This window comes from Micrasema longulum, unplaced genomic scaffold (assembly GCF_059751315.1).
Source record: "Micrasema longulum isolate JH-2025_06_02 unplaced genomic scaffold, ASM5975131v1 h1tg002342l, whole genome shotgun sequence".
Classification (NCBI taxonomy): Eukaryota; Metazoa; Arthropoda; class Insecta; order Trichoptera; family Brachycentridae; genus Micrasema; species Micrasema longulum.
Genome location: NW_028279492.1, coordinates 92,935 through 109,187, shown reverse-complemented (window position 1 = coordinate 109,187; position 16,253 = coordinate 92,935). Strand labels below are relative to the sequence as shown.

Genomic DNA, 16,253 nt, shown 5'->3' with positions numbered 1-16,253 from the left:
TAATTTACCTGTGTCCTGATGGTGTCTACTATATAATAGAGTTATTTTTGTTAGGTTGGTATAAAATGTATCCTGAATTTCTCAGAGTAATAATGTGCCAAGCTATAGAGGAGCCCAAACGTAGGACAACCATTCTATGACTATTGGGTATTAAGTTAGCTACAGTTCGCAGCAAAACAATCGGCCGTACTCAGGTCGAGAATTGCCAAATGGATATTAATTTGCATTGTAAATATTCTTAAATATGTTCCTGTGTATTTATTATTTGTTATTCCAATTTATTTTTCTATAATTCGCCTATATTTATTTTATAAAACTGAAAATACATGTGTGTGTTTATTTTCTTATTTATTTTTTAATTTTATTCACAATATACTTATGTTACATTTATTGAAACATAAATCCCAACCGATGAGTTTGTTTGTTTGTCCGTCACATCTAGTTCGCCCTATTCTTGAATATGCATCTGTAATCTGGTCCCCTCATTATGCTGTTCATATCAAGCGCCTTGAATCAGTTCAACATCGTTTTATAAGAAAAATTGCATGGAAGATGGGATTGGAAAGAGGAGACTATTCATATTCTGATATGGAGAGGTTTTTAAGCATATCAAGTCTTGAAAAACGCAGATGCATTGCAGATATAATCTGCATGTATAAAATTATGAACTGTCTCATTGATGCCCCTGAAATTTTGCAAAAGATTCTTTTTAACGTTCCCACCCGTAGACTAAGAAATAATGAAATGCTTTTCCTCGGTCACTACAGGACCAATTATGGTGCACAGTCGCCTTTGCCCAGAATGATCAGGCGGGTGAACGATCATCAAGATCTTGATTATTATGGTGTAAGGATGTCTTTCTTTACAAATCAGCTAAAGAATCTGTATAGTTAGCCTATGCTTTTTACTTAATCTAAAAAATCTATCATCTGTCTTTGCTGCTTATTTCTGTTCCTTATATTTTTTTATTCCTTTGTAAAAATTTCTTTTAATTGTAATGTTTATAATGGACTTTGTCCGTAAATAAATAAATAAATAAATAAATAAATCTCCGAAATGGCTAGTCGTAGCGGCCTGAAATTTGTATACTTCATTTTAGATGCGATTTTAAGATTAACATTGCTATTTTCGAGTAAAATTTGAATCGACCTATACTCGATAAAAACTCAAATTTTATATGGATGCCTAGTGCGGCCCCGACATATTGCCCGTAATTAACTGTCATTATCAAGAGTAAACATACTTTAATTCACAAATTTATCTCCCAAATTGAGAAAAAATTGTATCTGAAGTAAATATGTTGATATAAGGAAAGTTTTATTACAAAAGGGAAGATCGAGGGACGTAGAGGGGTCAAAAGAAAACAGCTTTCCTGGATTCGAAACATCCGAGCATGAACCAGGATTAGAACGGTGAAGGAGCTGTTTTGCACTGCTCAGGATAGGGAAGCTTTCTCCCGAGTGGTCATCAACGTCGGGGGAAGAAGAAGAAGAAGAAGAATGCCTTTATAATTTTGGGCCATTGCTCAAGGGTTCCTAACCTGATAGGTTGTTAATGTCTTAAATATTTTGTTTTATGGGTATTGTCATTTCGGCCCAATAAAATAAATTTGAATTTGAAAGAAGAATCAAGATGCATATCAATGCAGTGCCGAATGAAAGAAGATGAAAAAAATTTGAATAGGCTAAATTAGGAAAGGAAAATAGGGACAATAAAATAAAATTAAATGTTCTTGCTGTTAATTTTATTTAGGTACTAAAGTATAGATCGATTCGTCATAAAGAGAAGGCACATCGTTGTTTCAGCATCCAATGAGGTTTTTATAGTTGCAAACATTTAAGTTTGTATCGAAACCAAGGCTGGCTCCGCAGTAGAATTTGGCCATAGCATACGTACTGCCAGACAAGTAACACTGGTAGAAATATGAGCAGTCTACCGGGTCACGGATGTATCCCGGTTTGTTGCATGTTAGTCCGGAAGGTCCCACTGTAGTTTGAGTAGGTTTGGTCGTAGTTTGAGTAGGTTGGGTTGTAGTTTGAACTATAGCAGTTGTAGTTTGAACAGGTTTAGCAGTAGTTGTGGTTGTCACTTGCTGAAATTCCAAATTTCAATACTAATTTATTTAATACATATGCAGATAAAATAACATCTAATGCTATAAATAATCAGAATGCTCAAATTAATGATGGAAATTAATGAACAATTACTTTTCAAACTATTTTGACTTATAAATTTGTTGCAACAGAGAGGGAAAAGGGAATATGTAAGTCTAGGCATTTACAGGGCTTATAACCTGTCATTGGGTGGTTTAAGTGGCCACTTTACACACTGTGTAACATTCACCATTCTGCCTATCTTTAAACATCTACATTTTCCTAAATCTTCCATCTGTATATTCCCTGGGGAAGAAATCCAGCCCACAAACATTTGGACATACTCAAAACATTGTTGAACTTTTTTCAAACCAGGTCATCCGCATCGTCATCTAAGTTCAGCTCTTTTAAAATGGAAATATTTGTACTTCTTATAGTCCAAAAGATTAAAAAAAAAAAAAAATATTTATTTGACAATTGTAGTCTACCTTACTTTACTAAGTCAAAAATTAATGAATAGAACGCAGATACCTGCTAAACTTCCAATATGTATAGAAAAATAAATCCAAATTATCCGCAGAAGCCGCATCCCGCAAACAAATTGCTCTATTAATGGGTGAACTCTGACTTGTATTTGTACGGTTTCTGAGTGCGTAAAACAGTGCATGAGATCTCGCTCTAGTATAATTATTGGGAACATATAAACTGATCTCTTTCGGTTTATTTGGATTATATATACCTTCAGAAATCAGCTTATAGAAATGTTTCCTTAAAAAAATTAAGCAATGAGATTTGAGGGAGTTGTAATTCAGCATCCCTGCTAAAAATAATGTTGGATACAAGAATGGATATTTTTTTTTTAAAGAAATAAGTAGATATTGTAAAAATCGTTTTTGAGCTTTCTCTATTTTAAGGATACGGATGTGGTTTGATTCAGAAGGATCCCAAATTATGGAACAGTATTCTAGTATGCTGCGGACTAGTATATCATACTGCTTTAGCACCACATTTCTCCATCTAACCTCTGCCTTTCTTATATAGCTATTTCAGCCATTCAGCGACAAGGTTTGTGTCATCTGGGTACCTCAAGTTGGAAATGCTTCTACCCCAAAACCGAGTAACTCTGTGTAAACGCTTAACTTAAGTGTTCTGGCGTATTGAAGGAATACCACTCAAAGTATTTAATTATTAATATTTTATTGTTTCTTAAGAAAATAACTTACCGTAGAACTCAAAAGACTCTGTTTGAGAGCATTGACAAGAGGATATTTTCCTTCTCCACAATTTCCTCTGAAATCATCTGTTTCCAAACTCCACACCATTCCACCCCCAAGATTGTAACCCTTTATTAAGTTCGCCTAAAAGTAAATACTAAATTATAGTCATTGTTCAAACCAGCTGATAAAACAAAGCCATTTTATGCTCATTGACGTGTAATAAATATACACTAGCTACATCTAAAATATAGCAAATTTTGCACTGCACTTAACAATTTGAAAACAAGAAATAAAAATTACAATACACATCATAATACACACACTTTTCATTGGTAAATATTTGTTCATGAGTAATTAACAATGCTTAAGCAATTCCGAAGATGTTTTTAAATTGACTTAAATTTATTTTCTTATTTAAAGATTTGTCTCATCGTTTCTATGAATCCCTTAATATATGTATGTGTATATTTATGTTTTTCCTTTTTAAAAAATGTTATTTTTATTTTATTTTATTTTTACATCTGAGCATGTTTTTCATTCTTTATTTTAATTCTAAACTTTTAATTACTTTTACAAATTTTCTTCATTTTTTTACTTTAATTTTAATTTTTAAACAACTTCTATTTATGTTTTTTTTTCCTTTTCTTTTTTGTACTTTAATTAATAACCTTACATATAATTACTTTATAATATGGAAACTTCGCTGGTCCATTAGATTTAAGTCTAACTGTGTAAAATATAAAACTTTGTAACTGTACTGTATGTTTCCTAATTAAAGAAGAAAAAAATCATATTCAAATATACATATATTTAAGTTAGTCTTTTTTGTTTATTCTCAAGTGGAAAAATAATTCAAATAAGTATATTTTGAAGTGTCCTCGGCTCAGGTAACCCCAGTGAGGTCACATTATTTTTATTATTAATTATAGCTTGTAAGAGAAAAAAATATGAATAAATAAATAAATACAATTTTTTTGTAAACTTCAATCTACGCTTTGCGGCACAATTGCGAAACTCTTTTAAGTTACAGGGATGCACTGATAGGAATACGTTTTTAAAATATAATAAACAAGAGTTAATATTATTTTTGCATTCCCCAAAATCCAGTGAAAAGAAATAAATGGCTCGAAATTATAAGGAATTTAGGGGAAGAATCTGATTGGAATCAACCCAAAACAAATGCTGATTGTTAATTTTGAAATACCAGCTTGGAGGATATTCATTTTTGGTAGCACATGCATGATTTTTTAAATGCAGCCCTGACAAACTTAGTTAATATGGGCACGTTTTCGTGTCACTGCTTTTTAAAATATTTTACTCTGCAGGGCGCGTCTATGAATTGATGTGTCAATGATTGTAACTCATTACCATAGACTACACTACTTGGCAACTTTTTGAAAAATGTGGTTCTTGTCGTTTTTTAGGGCCTTTTCACCTCCCAACTGGGGTGTTTTAGACAAAAAATGTACTTAAAAATACGACTAATTATCTACTTATTCCATCAATTGGATTGTATTCAGGAATAAAACGATACATCTGATTTGTTTTTTTACAGTTGAAGTTCAATAAAAGATTTTTTCAAATGTGCATATGAGGCATACCTCGTAACTTATCGAACAGTAATTGGAACAATTTTAAAAATAGCCATATGTAGATGCAAATTAGTATTACAAAAACTAATGGGAACCTTTCTTACCTTAATATCAATGGAAGTCTTATCATCATAAGAAACCCATTGGTTTCCTAAGACGTAGTATGGAACGTACGCTTCACTATCCCAAAACTTTCTGGCATTTCCATTCTTGAGATTTAGGCAGATCTTAAAAAGAAAACAACAGAATTAAAAAAAATAAAAAAAACAATTTCAACACCTTACACAATATCATAAATGACATGAAACATGGGTAGGTACTGAAAACATCAAGAAATAAAAGATAGTATACTGAATTAAATAATATAAAGAAATATTTTTAAACCTATAATAATTTATGATTGAGGAAATTTATGAAACTCCGGGCTAGTTTTGATAGAATGAACTGTTCTGAAACTTCTAGATGCAGGTTTCGCAGTGCAGATGGAGAAACACCTATCCGCATTGTATGTGAATGTGATGCTTTACATCATAAAAGGAGCCTCATTTTTGGGGGACCACTGGTTAAACCTGAGGATGTTGAAGAGCTCACCCCCTACAAAATAGCTTGATACTTTATGGATCTGGGCTTGGAAGGGGAAATTTATCAAAATGAGAACTCTCGCCTTCCACACAGTAGCCAGGCTCTTTATAAACCTGGGCTTGGAGGGCAAGAACTATTCACAGGGACCCGTCACAATAGATCTTCACAGGTCGCAGTGACGTCAGGAGTTTGCATAGCACTGACCCCCACCTCAGAAGAATAAAAATAGTTTAAATAATTTACTTCATTGTATCCAAGATAACCGGGCTGTTGAGTGATTGGTCCTGCGTTTCCTGCTCCTGAAGATGGGCAGCGAGGGTTGGTACAAGATGTGGAACTGAGAGCATAACTGTGTCCATACAGGGGCACTCCAAGAACAAGTTTAGAAGCGGGTGCTCCATTTCGGATCCAGGCATCGAGACAAGTTTTCTGGAAGAAATAATAATAAACAAAATTAATTTAAGTTTAATTTAAGTATTTAAGTTTAAAGATCTCCAAATCTTTTCAAATGAGCACTCAATTTCGATTGTGTATTTTTTTAAGGTTTATAAAACTTTATAAATATTAAGTATTTATGTGCCTACTTTCTTTCTTTGATATTAAATTAGTGTGTTTTGTTTTTTACATTATTATATAAATAACTATCTTATTAAAATAAAAGTAAATATAAAATTTATTTGATTATTACTTCACTTGAGTACTGTTATTTGACCTCTCATCATACTTTAAGAAAACATTATAATCGGAATTTAATAATTTATCATCAAATTTTAATAAATAATTGTATATAACCACTTACCGACATTTCTTTGTCTACCAGTTTCATCAGAAAACTAATTACACTAACATGCAAATCTCACTATACACCTTCACCATAATAGTTGCACAAAAAATTCAAACGAAAGTGCCGATTGGACATGTGCAATTAATAGCTAACACTAACGTGCATGTTAGTCCTGACAAAGAGACGGGTATGTCTCAAAACCGATAGGAATTGAAAAGTTGTTAAATGGTTATATGTAATAATTGTTTACTAAAATTCAATTAAATATTTGGCCACAAAGTTAATGCTTTAAATATTAAGAATAATTTAAGATAATATTATTATTTTATTTTTTTTTACACCGCAACTGTCCAGAATACCTAATTAATGTGGTGAATTACAGCACAGAACACCCTTGAGAAAAAAAAAATTGTGTGTTCTCACCAAGAATTGAACCCGGAGCCTTCCATCTATGAGTCGAGCATCTTTGCCATTACACCAAGGAGGCCATTTGTATTCAAATATAATTAGATTATACAGGGTGTCCTTTAAACCCTGTCACATCCGAAACCATGAGCATGAGCAAGAAGACATATTGGCACATTAAAATATTTTTTAGAACAAATAAAATTAAAAAAAAAAAAAAAGCAAATGGTTGCCTACTTCTGCAACGATGAAACGAGAATGGGGAAGGGGGGAGTCTAACACTGCGCCGCGCTCCCCTCACTTCCCCCCTTCAGAAGTAAGCAACCATTTATTTTTTTAAATATTTTATTTAAAAAAGTTTTTTGTTCTAAATATTTTTAAAAATATCCTATTGTGTCTTCTTGCCCACACTGATCATCGTGGTTTCGGATGTGAAAGGGTTTTAAGAACACCCTGTATTGTATTTTTAATTCACTAGATGGAACCAATTTTTAAGCATTTTTTTGTGAGTAATTTAGAGTAAGCACAAAATATTAGTTTTTGAAAAATTACAATTAAAATCCCATTCAGTTGCAAAAATGGGCATCTTTTTATGCAAAATGTACATTATTCAAAATGGGTGCATAGGTTTTCATAGTCACAGTTATCAATATATTTTTTTTGGTTGATACCGTGTGTGTTGGATTTGTTCCATCGTTTTGGCTACCATTGCAGGAACTATCTTCAGGGTAAATTGTGTCATGGATGTATCACCCAAAAAAGAAACATATTGGAAATTATTCGTTAATTTTATATTTCATTGTGTGAAAATCATAAAATAATAATTTAAGAATAGGTACTTACAATATTCAAAGTAGCATCGCCAGTGTTTGCTTCAGCTCTGGACATGTATAGAGGAGCATTGTGGCCTGTCACTGGCCCATCCATATGTATATCATAGGTCATTAAGTTGATCCAATCCAGATACCTAGTAATCAAAAATAAATATTTAATTTGATTATAAAAATAAATGAAATGATTACATATTTTTATAATCTGACAACCAACTAGTTTCGGCAACACTATGCCTTCTTCAGGGTTAATTACAAACTAACATAACATGTATGAAATTTTCACAGTAAAGGTAGAGTGGGCGTGGCTACGGGAGTAGAGAGGAGAGGGGGTTTGTGTGTGGATTTAGGGAGAGGGAACATATTTAAAATAGGACCATTACTAAGATTTATTTGATTATTAATAATATTTTAATGTTCATTTGCAGCCTTTCTAATCTCCATTATTTCAAAATAATCAAGTGTATATCCTTTTTTGTTTGTACGTAAAATTTCGATGCCATCCTTAAAGTTGAATGAGTAACTATTTGTTAGGATATGTTCAGCAAACTCCAAAAAATTATTGTTTTTGAGACATCTCATATGTTCTTTAACTTTAGTTTTAAAAGTACTTGATATTTTTCTTATATAAAAAAAAACTTGCAGTCATGGCACATCAACTTGTAAATGCCTGATTGATCTAATTTATCAGTTCTTTGTTTGGTGTTTTTTAGTATACTTCCTATATTATTGGTTGTGTAAAATGCTGATTTATATCATCCGGTAAATCTTTGAAAATTTTTTTTGATTGTTAATGTATAAAAATTATCTTCACCGTCTATGAATATTTAAACAATCACTAAGATAGACCAGATCTTGTCTTGAAGAAGTAATTATTATTTAATTTTTTGTCCTAGCTTTAATTTTCTTAATTTGTATTTTATTTCAATTGTGCCTGTATGTATTATAAAGATTTGTGTTTGTCATTTTTTAAACTTTCAGATATTAAACTAATATTCATATATTATTTTTGATGTTGGAAGCACTTACTTTGTGCAATATTATTATTTGATGTATTAAAATAAAATCACTTTGATCGTACCCAAATAAGGCAATTGCCATCAATAATGATTACAATCCAAATATTATAGATAATATTTTAAACAAAAACAAATTATTCAAAATCAATTCCTGTTTTCAAGCAACAGGGATTCAAATGTAGAAAGACTTTCACCAAAAAAGTCCAGATCTTATATCAAGTTTACAATGGGACACAATTGGGACATTGGTGCATGCAAAATACAAAGTAACATAAGTATAAAATTGTAATAAAAAAGCTAGTAAAATATTCCCTAGCTGGAGCATATGGTGTCCACAAAGATCTTCCAAGCATCTCTGTTCGCTACAAGCTCCTGTGCATCCTCCCAAGTCAGGTTCACATCTCGTAGTTCTGACACGAACTGCCGACGAAAAGTCAACAGTGGACTTCCAGGACGTCGAGAACCTGATGCCTTGTAAAGTAGGCAAGCGTGATTAAGGCTCTCAGGAGACATCCACAGCACATGGCCAAGCCAACCGTATCGCCTCCGCTTAGTGACAGCTGTCACCGGAGTTTGCTGCGTCCATTCTCTTATTACTTCATTCCTCACATAGTCAAACTACCGCACACCCAAGATTCTTCTGAGACACCTATTCTCAAAACTCAGAATTTAGCTGTTGGGTCCTAGTGAGGTGCCACGATTCGCATCCGTAGAGGTGAATAGGTGATATGCAGGCGTTATATAGGCGGCATTTGGTTTTCCATGAATAAATATCCACGAAATTATGGAGAATGTTACACAGCTTGTAAAAGTGTTCACATAAACCAACCGACATATCCTAAGCCCTGTAAATGCCTAGGCTTCCATATTCCCTTCTCAAAAATGTTTTCCCTATCTGTTGCAATAAATTTAGATCCCCTAGGGAGTGAAATCCAGCCTGTCTACAAACATTTGGACGTACTCAAAACATTTTTAATTGAGCCAGGTGGTTTAATTTTTTAAAGTGTTTTCAGGAGTTGCCTAGTAGCTGAAATAATTCAGCCAAATGAATCTCACCCACATCATTAAAAGTTTCAGCTCTTTTACTTCACAAAAGTCAATAGACGGAAGAATGGAGAAAATGTGGATGTTTAAACATAGGTAGAATGGTGAATGTAATTCAGTGTGTAAAACAGCCACTTAAATCAGCCAATAACAGGTTATCGACCCTGTAAAGGCCAAGACTTCCATATTTCCTTCTCATAGAGGTTTTCTCTTTCTGTTGCAATAAATTTCAGGTTATACGAGTACTTACTTGACGAGATTGGGAACATCGTATGACTGTTGAATGGTGTATTCTGAGACTCCGACAGCTGCTGTCAGTAGCAGCCCCGCATTCCCGAGTTCAGCCTTCAGTACTCTGCAGAGCTCAACAAAGTTCCATTTATCTGCAGCAGAGCCTCCCCTCTGTGCGGGGTACTCCCAATCCAAGTCCAAGCCATCGAAGTTGTGCTTCTTCATAAATGCAACTGCATTTCTAGCAAAAGTTAGCCTCCTGCCAGCATCGCTAAAAAGCTGAAAAAAAAAACCAATAAAACCAATTCTGTATTTATTCCCAATCAATATGTGTAACTTCAGAATAATAACACTCACATTACCGCGTATAGACCCGCTCAAAAGCACAAAAAATGAAGCATGGCTTCAGTTAAAGATAAAGTTAGCTACAGTTTGCAGCAAAGCAATGGGCCGTGACAATATGCTTATGCGGCATTTGTTTTACCAATGCCATGTGCCACTGGATGAGGAAAGGGAGAGATTGATTAATTTACTGAATCAGCCCTCAAAATGCCAACAAATTTCATTTACTCCTATAAAATATTTTTCTAACAACTTATTTAAAAATAAATTTAAATACTATAGGTACTTACATTTGAATAAAGAGTAGAACCAGCATTCCAGCCGCCCATGGCAACGAAGGTTTTCAATTTTGGATTACTTTTTTTGAGATTGTTGAATTTTTGGAATCCACCTGTGCCAATAAATGTAGTTAGTTATGTAAAAAATATTAATTGATTTATTTCCAAACATTTATCGTCTTCAAATGAACCACATAATATAACCATAATAGATTGCCGAAAACAACTGTCCCTGATAAACTTTTGTGTACCCATAAAGATCACCAAACTCCAACACATGATCCAGTGTGAGTACAATAGGCCAAACATTACCCACCATTCTCTCTTGGCACGCATCCACAGAACAGCCAATAAATATGCTGAGCTGTTGGACTTGCTTTACACCACTCCTGCTGCTATCAAATCAGCTATCCTATTCATCAAATGGCCATACCCTCAATTTTCCCCTTTTTAATGTGTTTCATTTTAACTTTATTTATCTTATTTTTAGGATTAATTACGTGTTTAGTGTTATAGTTATGATTTTATTTTTGTTATATTCTATAATACATTATGTACTTTTAACTGTGTATTGTAAGAGCTCTCTGGGTGTTTATTAAATACATAAATAAATAACATACAATGGTACATTTTTGGTGCTAACTCCACACTTTCCCTCAATCTTTCTCATCATAATAAGCTGTTAAAGCACACATTTGTTTCTGCATTTGATGTAGCCCAGATATGTGACCTTTCTTTGCTTTATTTAGAATTTTCGGCTCTGGCTCATCTCAGCACCTCTGCGTTGATCATCAATACTGTCCACGGAATTCTCAACATTCTCTGGTAAAGCCACATTTCAAAAGCTTCTAATTGGTTCATGGAGCTCACCTTGGGAGTGCATGTCTCAACCCCATAGAGCAATATTGACCACACACAGTACTTGACCATCTTCCATCTCAGTTTTAAGTTATGACTATTGTTGTAGAATAATGATTTCATGCCACTAAATGCAGATCAAGCCATCTCTATTCTGCATCTAATCTTCCTATCTGGGTTCAGATCAAAAGTGATTTAACTGCCTAGGTATTTGAATTTAGTAAGTAGTGTAGTTGAATCTGTTTCGTGTGGTTATGATAATTGTATGTAATTAATATTTTACCAATATTCTGTAGCAAAATAAAGATGTATAAAATAAAAGATTTCAAATTACTACATCTTTTGTCTGGAGTTTTATTTACAACTTAATTGACTATTGATAAATAAAAATGTAACAAATGAACTCCGAACAATACTGTTTGAACCTAGCCTTGGAAATTGGAACAATTTAATGTTAAATATTATAAGTGAGTAGCAACGTCATTTTGAAGGCAACTGGAATCAATGATGGTCGAAGAGTGTCTGGTTTAAGTTTCCGGTCCACCTGGAGTTTCATGTGTCCAGTGTTGCATGTGCCCATACTAGACTTATGTTATTACTTTTTCTAAATACTTTGTTACAAAATACTCACTCGATTGTAAAATATTAAACAAACTATGGAAGAATAGAAAATTGCTCCATATCTCAACCCGCCCAACTCAATAGAAAGTTTTTTTCATAAAACTGTTTACATTAATATTTTGTATGCTGACAAGTTTTCTTACCAAGTGAAATATCAAGCCACGAATCCAACATAACGAGCTCAGCATTGTTGTTAGCACTCACAAATGAATACACCAGGTGAGTGCAAAGATCAGAAGGTATTTGGTCCAGCGGATAATTACCATCTCCTGGTCTATAAGCTGCCCACGTTCCTACATAGCAGACCACTTTATCTGAAATAAAACAACAACACAGTTCATGAGAATTATTGTTGGTTTGTTCTCAAATTTATTTCGGCCACTTTAGGAGTAAAGAAAATTCCATCACCCTCTTAAATTTTTGAACCTACAATCTGTTACCCATCTTAAAAACGACTATTGCAATTAAGAATTTCAAACAAGCCATATTTAGAGTATAAACCTATATTTTAAAGGAGCTTTTTTTTTGAGCGATTAAAATCCATATTTAAAAGTATTTTAATCAAAAATTTAAAAGAGCATTTTAAAACTTATTTAATATGAAGGATAAAGACAAAAACTTTTTAGACTCTGAGCCGTGATAAAATAAAAATAAAACAGAGACAGGGTAGGAATAAGAAAAAAAATGATTTTAGTGTTATGAAAATATAATATTTAGCCTTTTTTTAAATCAGCAATAGAATCAACGCCTCCCAAGTTTTTTTGGGCCTTCTACCGCTTCCACTGAAGGCCTTTAGCGCCAACATGGGGGCGTTGTCACCCACTTCCCACTTTGAGAAAGACTGATTTAATTATGGTGTACCAATGCAGTGCCCTATGCACCATTAGGTACGGAAAGGGAATTACGATGATATGAAATGAAAACAGTGGTTTTCACGAGAAAACATACAAAAAAAATAGTGGGTTTATACATGATGACTTAAAACTAAACCTCAGAGGATTTAGATGATTTTGTCTTTTGATAAAGCTCGAAAAATGATATTTGATTGGGTTGTTTTGTTTTCTATAATGTTGTCATTTAGAAGGTTTTATACTGACGATTTCTACAAAACTTAATTTTTTGGTATCCAAATTCTATTCTCGTATAACAAAAAGTTTGAAATCATTTTTAGTCTATATATGAATATTATAGCTGTATTATTGTGTAGATTTCAATAAATAAATAAAAAAATATTAATGATAATTTTAATTTTAATAAATTGATATGGACTTAAGAACATCAAAACATGATATATTTTCTTTGGATTGTGGAATGTAACAAACACTAATTAATACCTGGAGCGCCATTTACACTATTCCCCGGAACATTCAGCAGAAGGAAGCTGACTAAAACACTTAGTAAACTGCAAAATTTCATTTTTGCAACCAAATTTAGTCAGTGTCAAAATTAAACTTTTCTGATGCTAATGTACTAGAGTAAACTGAATTTATATACTTTCAAAATTATCTCTTATCACAAAAATCATAAAATTAGCCAGAATAGACGTCATTTTTACGAACTCTGTTGTTTTAATGGACAAGAGGGTCTATCATAAAAACTTTCTGACAAAATACATGTTTGTATTTATCATTATAAAATACTTTTCTTTTCTTATTTATTTCACTACAATTTAAAAAATGTCCTTAGTAGTTATCAGTTTTTTGGGTGAATTGTGATAATTTAAAAACAGATTTTCTTACCAATAAAAATAGATTTGACCGGTAAATATGGTTTTATTATTATTATTATGTGACTCAGTCCTTTTGCCATTATCACCAGGAATCCAGACTAGCACAGTGGGCTCGGCTCTGCTGGCCAGGCATCAGCTTATCAGTCGATTTCCGACCTCGGCTTATCCTTGATGGCTTGGATTTCTCCAAGCTAAACATTTATTTTATTTCATTATTATTTTTTTAATATCTGAGCCTTACCACCTTTTATAAAATACACATCATCATCATTCCCTTTCTGCACTAATGGTGCATAGGGCACTGCATTGGTACACTAATTGTCATTCTTGATCATTTTTGTTAGATGAAGGTAAGAAGTATTCCATACCAACCATGCCGGGAATCGAACGCAAGACCACTTGCATGGTAGGCAAACGCGCATTGAATGTGAATGTGCATATGCATGTGCATGCTTGTAATTTCCACTATGTTGAATCCCAACTCAACACAGGGCTCATGGCCTCATGTAGTTAGGGATATTTTATTTTTGATATATATTTTAATAAATAAACATTTGTATGAATAAAAGTCTATTCATAAATAAAAAATCCACTGAACTTCCTCACAGGAGAAACAAAATTAAAATGGAAAAAAAAGAAAAAATACACACTCGAATATGAGGAGAAAAAAAAAGATAAACATTCTTAATATAATTAAATGGAGCACGTGAACATCACCAGATGCCCCCAAAAGACCCTATCGCCAGCCAGCAATCTCGCCTCTTCCCACGTCAATCCTGCATCCGTTAGTTCCGCCAAATGAAGTCGTAAATCGTCATTGACGGCCTTCCAGAACGGCGGGAGCCCGCAGGTGTAAAGAAGAGGCTACTTGGGTTTAGGTTCTCTTGAGGCATGTGGCATACGAGGCTGCTGCGTCCGTTCTCGACATTTAGACATTTTAATGTTTCAATTTATATTTTCAAATCTTTATATAATAAAACTGTAATATATTTTTTGAAGCATCCCACATTAAAAATTAAAATAATTTATAATTTTACAACATGAATTCCCCTTGTGTAAGTCAATTTGATAGCTGTTCATATAATCTTATAAAGATGTAGACTTTGAATAATCTTTGAACAAACAAATCATTTGGTTGAAAAAGTCACACACAGTTGCTGAGATTGAATTGTATAGAAACATAAGTAACAAACCATACTTTTTAGTTTTGTTGAGTTATTACTAAAAAATAAATAAAAAGCAAGCGTTGTTAGGAAGGTGAAATTTTCCGTACCCAGGATGATGATGAAAAATACAGTTTTGTGTAAAAATAAACAAGGGTTGTTCAACGCAATTGCTACCCTCCGATAAAAATCCGGAAATGGGAAATCGAGTAGGGATAAAAGTCTTTTAGTGTAATGATTAGTGCAGCAGGATTATTTTTATTTAAATCTTAAAGTAGGGAACACATATAATACATATTGTTATGTGCGTTCTAATAATAACATTGAAAATATATTTAATTTATAAATTGTTTATCACATATGTCTTGACCATTATTTTAAATTTTGATATGTTTTTTTCTTCATAAATATTTTTTTCCATTTCGTAATACTTTTTAATTGCTTTAAATAAAATTGAATTTTGTGACTTTGCCTTTTTTCTAAATGAAAGTGAGTTCCGTACTTGAGGTCCCAGGTTCGATTCCTGGCAGAGTCGACTTGAAATGTTACATAGTTTTTGCAACAAAAATGATCCAGATACTCCGCAATGCTAGAACCAGTGGATCCCAGAAATTCTGCAATTCTGGGATGATTCAATGGTGTGTTTTTATTACAAATAATAAACTTAATTGTAGTTTTCTGCCATTGATTCTATAAAACATTATATAATGGTTTGTTTTTTGCACAGACACTAAGCAAATTTACGTGTCAATTTTTAAGCTTTTTTAAACCACCTGATTTGAAATATTACTCTTATTTGCACATGCAAAGTTTACAAAGAAAGTTCCTAGAATTTTTATTTTCGAGAATTAGTTGTTTTGGGATGAAGTATTATGTACTGGTATAAGTTAGTCTACATTGCACAATGTATTATGTAAATTTAACTTATTTACAAAATTTCTAATTATTTTGATTCTCCTCCTTTTTTTACAATTTTTTCACCCCGTTTTATTATTTTTTTCTATCACCACCTTCTTTTTTATCATCAACATCTACTTCTTCTTTAAAATCTTTATCATCATCTTCTTCACTTCATGTCATCATCATCATAATCATTTACACCTTCTTTGTCTCTTACCTCATCATCATCTTTTTCTCCTTCTTCTTCATATTAATCTTCTTCGTTTCATCATCATCGTCATAATCATCCACATTTTCTTCTGCTTCTTTTTTATAGTCATATTCTTCTACTCCTTCTTGATCATCATCTTTTTCAACTGTTTTTTTTATTATTATCATCTTCTTCATTTGCATCATCATGGTTATAATCATCTACATCTTCTTTTACTTCATCTTAATCATCTTCTTCTTTAAATTCATCATAATCATCCATATTTTTTTCGTCTCCTTCTTCATCATCCAATTCTTCTACTTCTTCTACATCATTATCTTTTTCATTTTTATCAGCATCATTTTTATCATCCAC

At 32.6% G+C, this 16,253-nt stretch overlaps 1 protein-coding gene across 1 annotated transcript; it reads right to left on the bottom strand.

Moving 5' to 3' along the window:
* Nucleotides 1-1,727: 1,727 nt before the first annotated feature.
* Nucleotides 1,728-13,360, bottom strand: LOC148272403 (chitinase-3-like protein 1). The gene is made up of 9 exons (XM_088240092.1): nt 13,231-13,360; nt 12,040-12,210; nt 10,430-10,530; nt 9,817-10,076; nt 7,517-7,640; nt 5,728-5,913; nt 5,007-5,129; nt 3,317-3,451; nt 1,728-2,092 (listed from the first exon to the last, which is right to left on the bottom strand). Exons 1-9 carry the CDS (start codon nt 13,310-13,312, stop codon nt 1,802-1,804), a joined length of 1,473 nt encoding a protein of 490 aa, XP_088096218.1. The 5' UTR covers nt 13,313-13,360; the 3' UTR covers nt 1,728-1,801.
* Nucleotides 13,361-16,253: the final 2,893 nt, after the last annotated feature.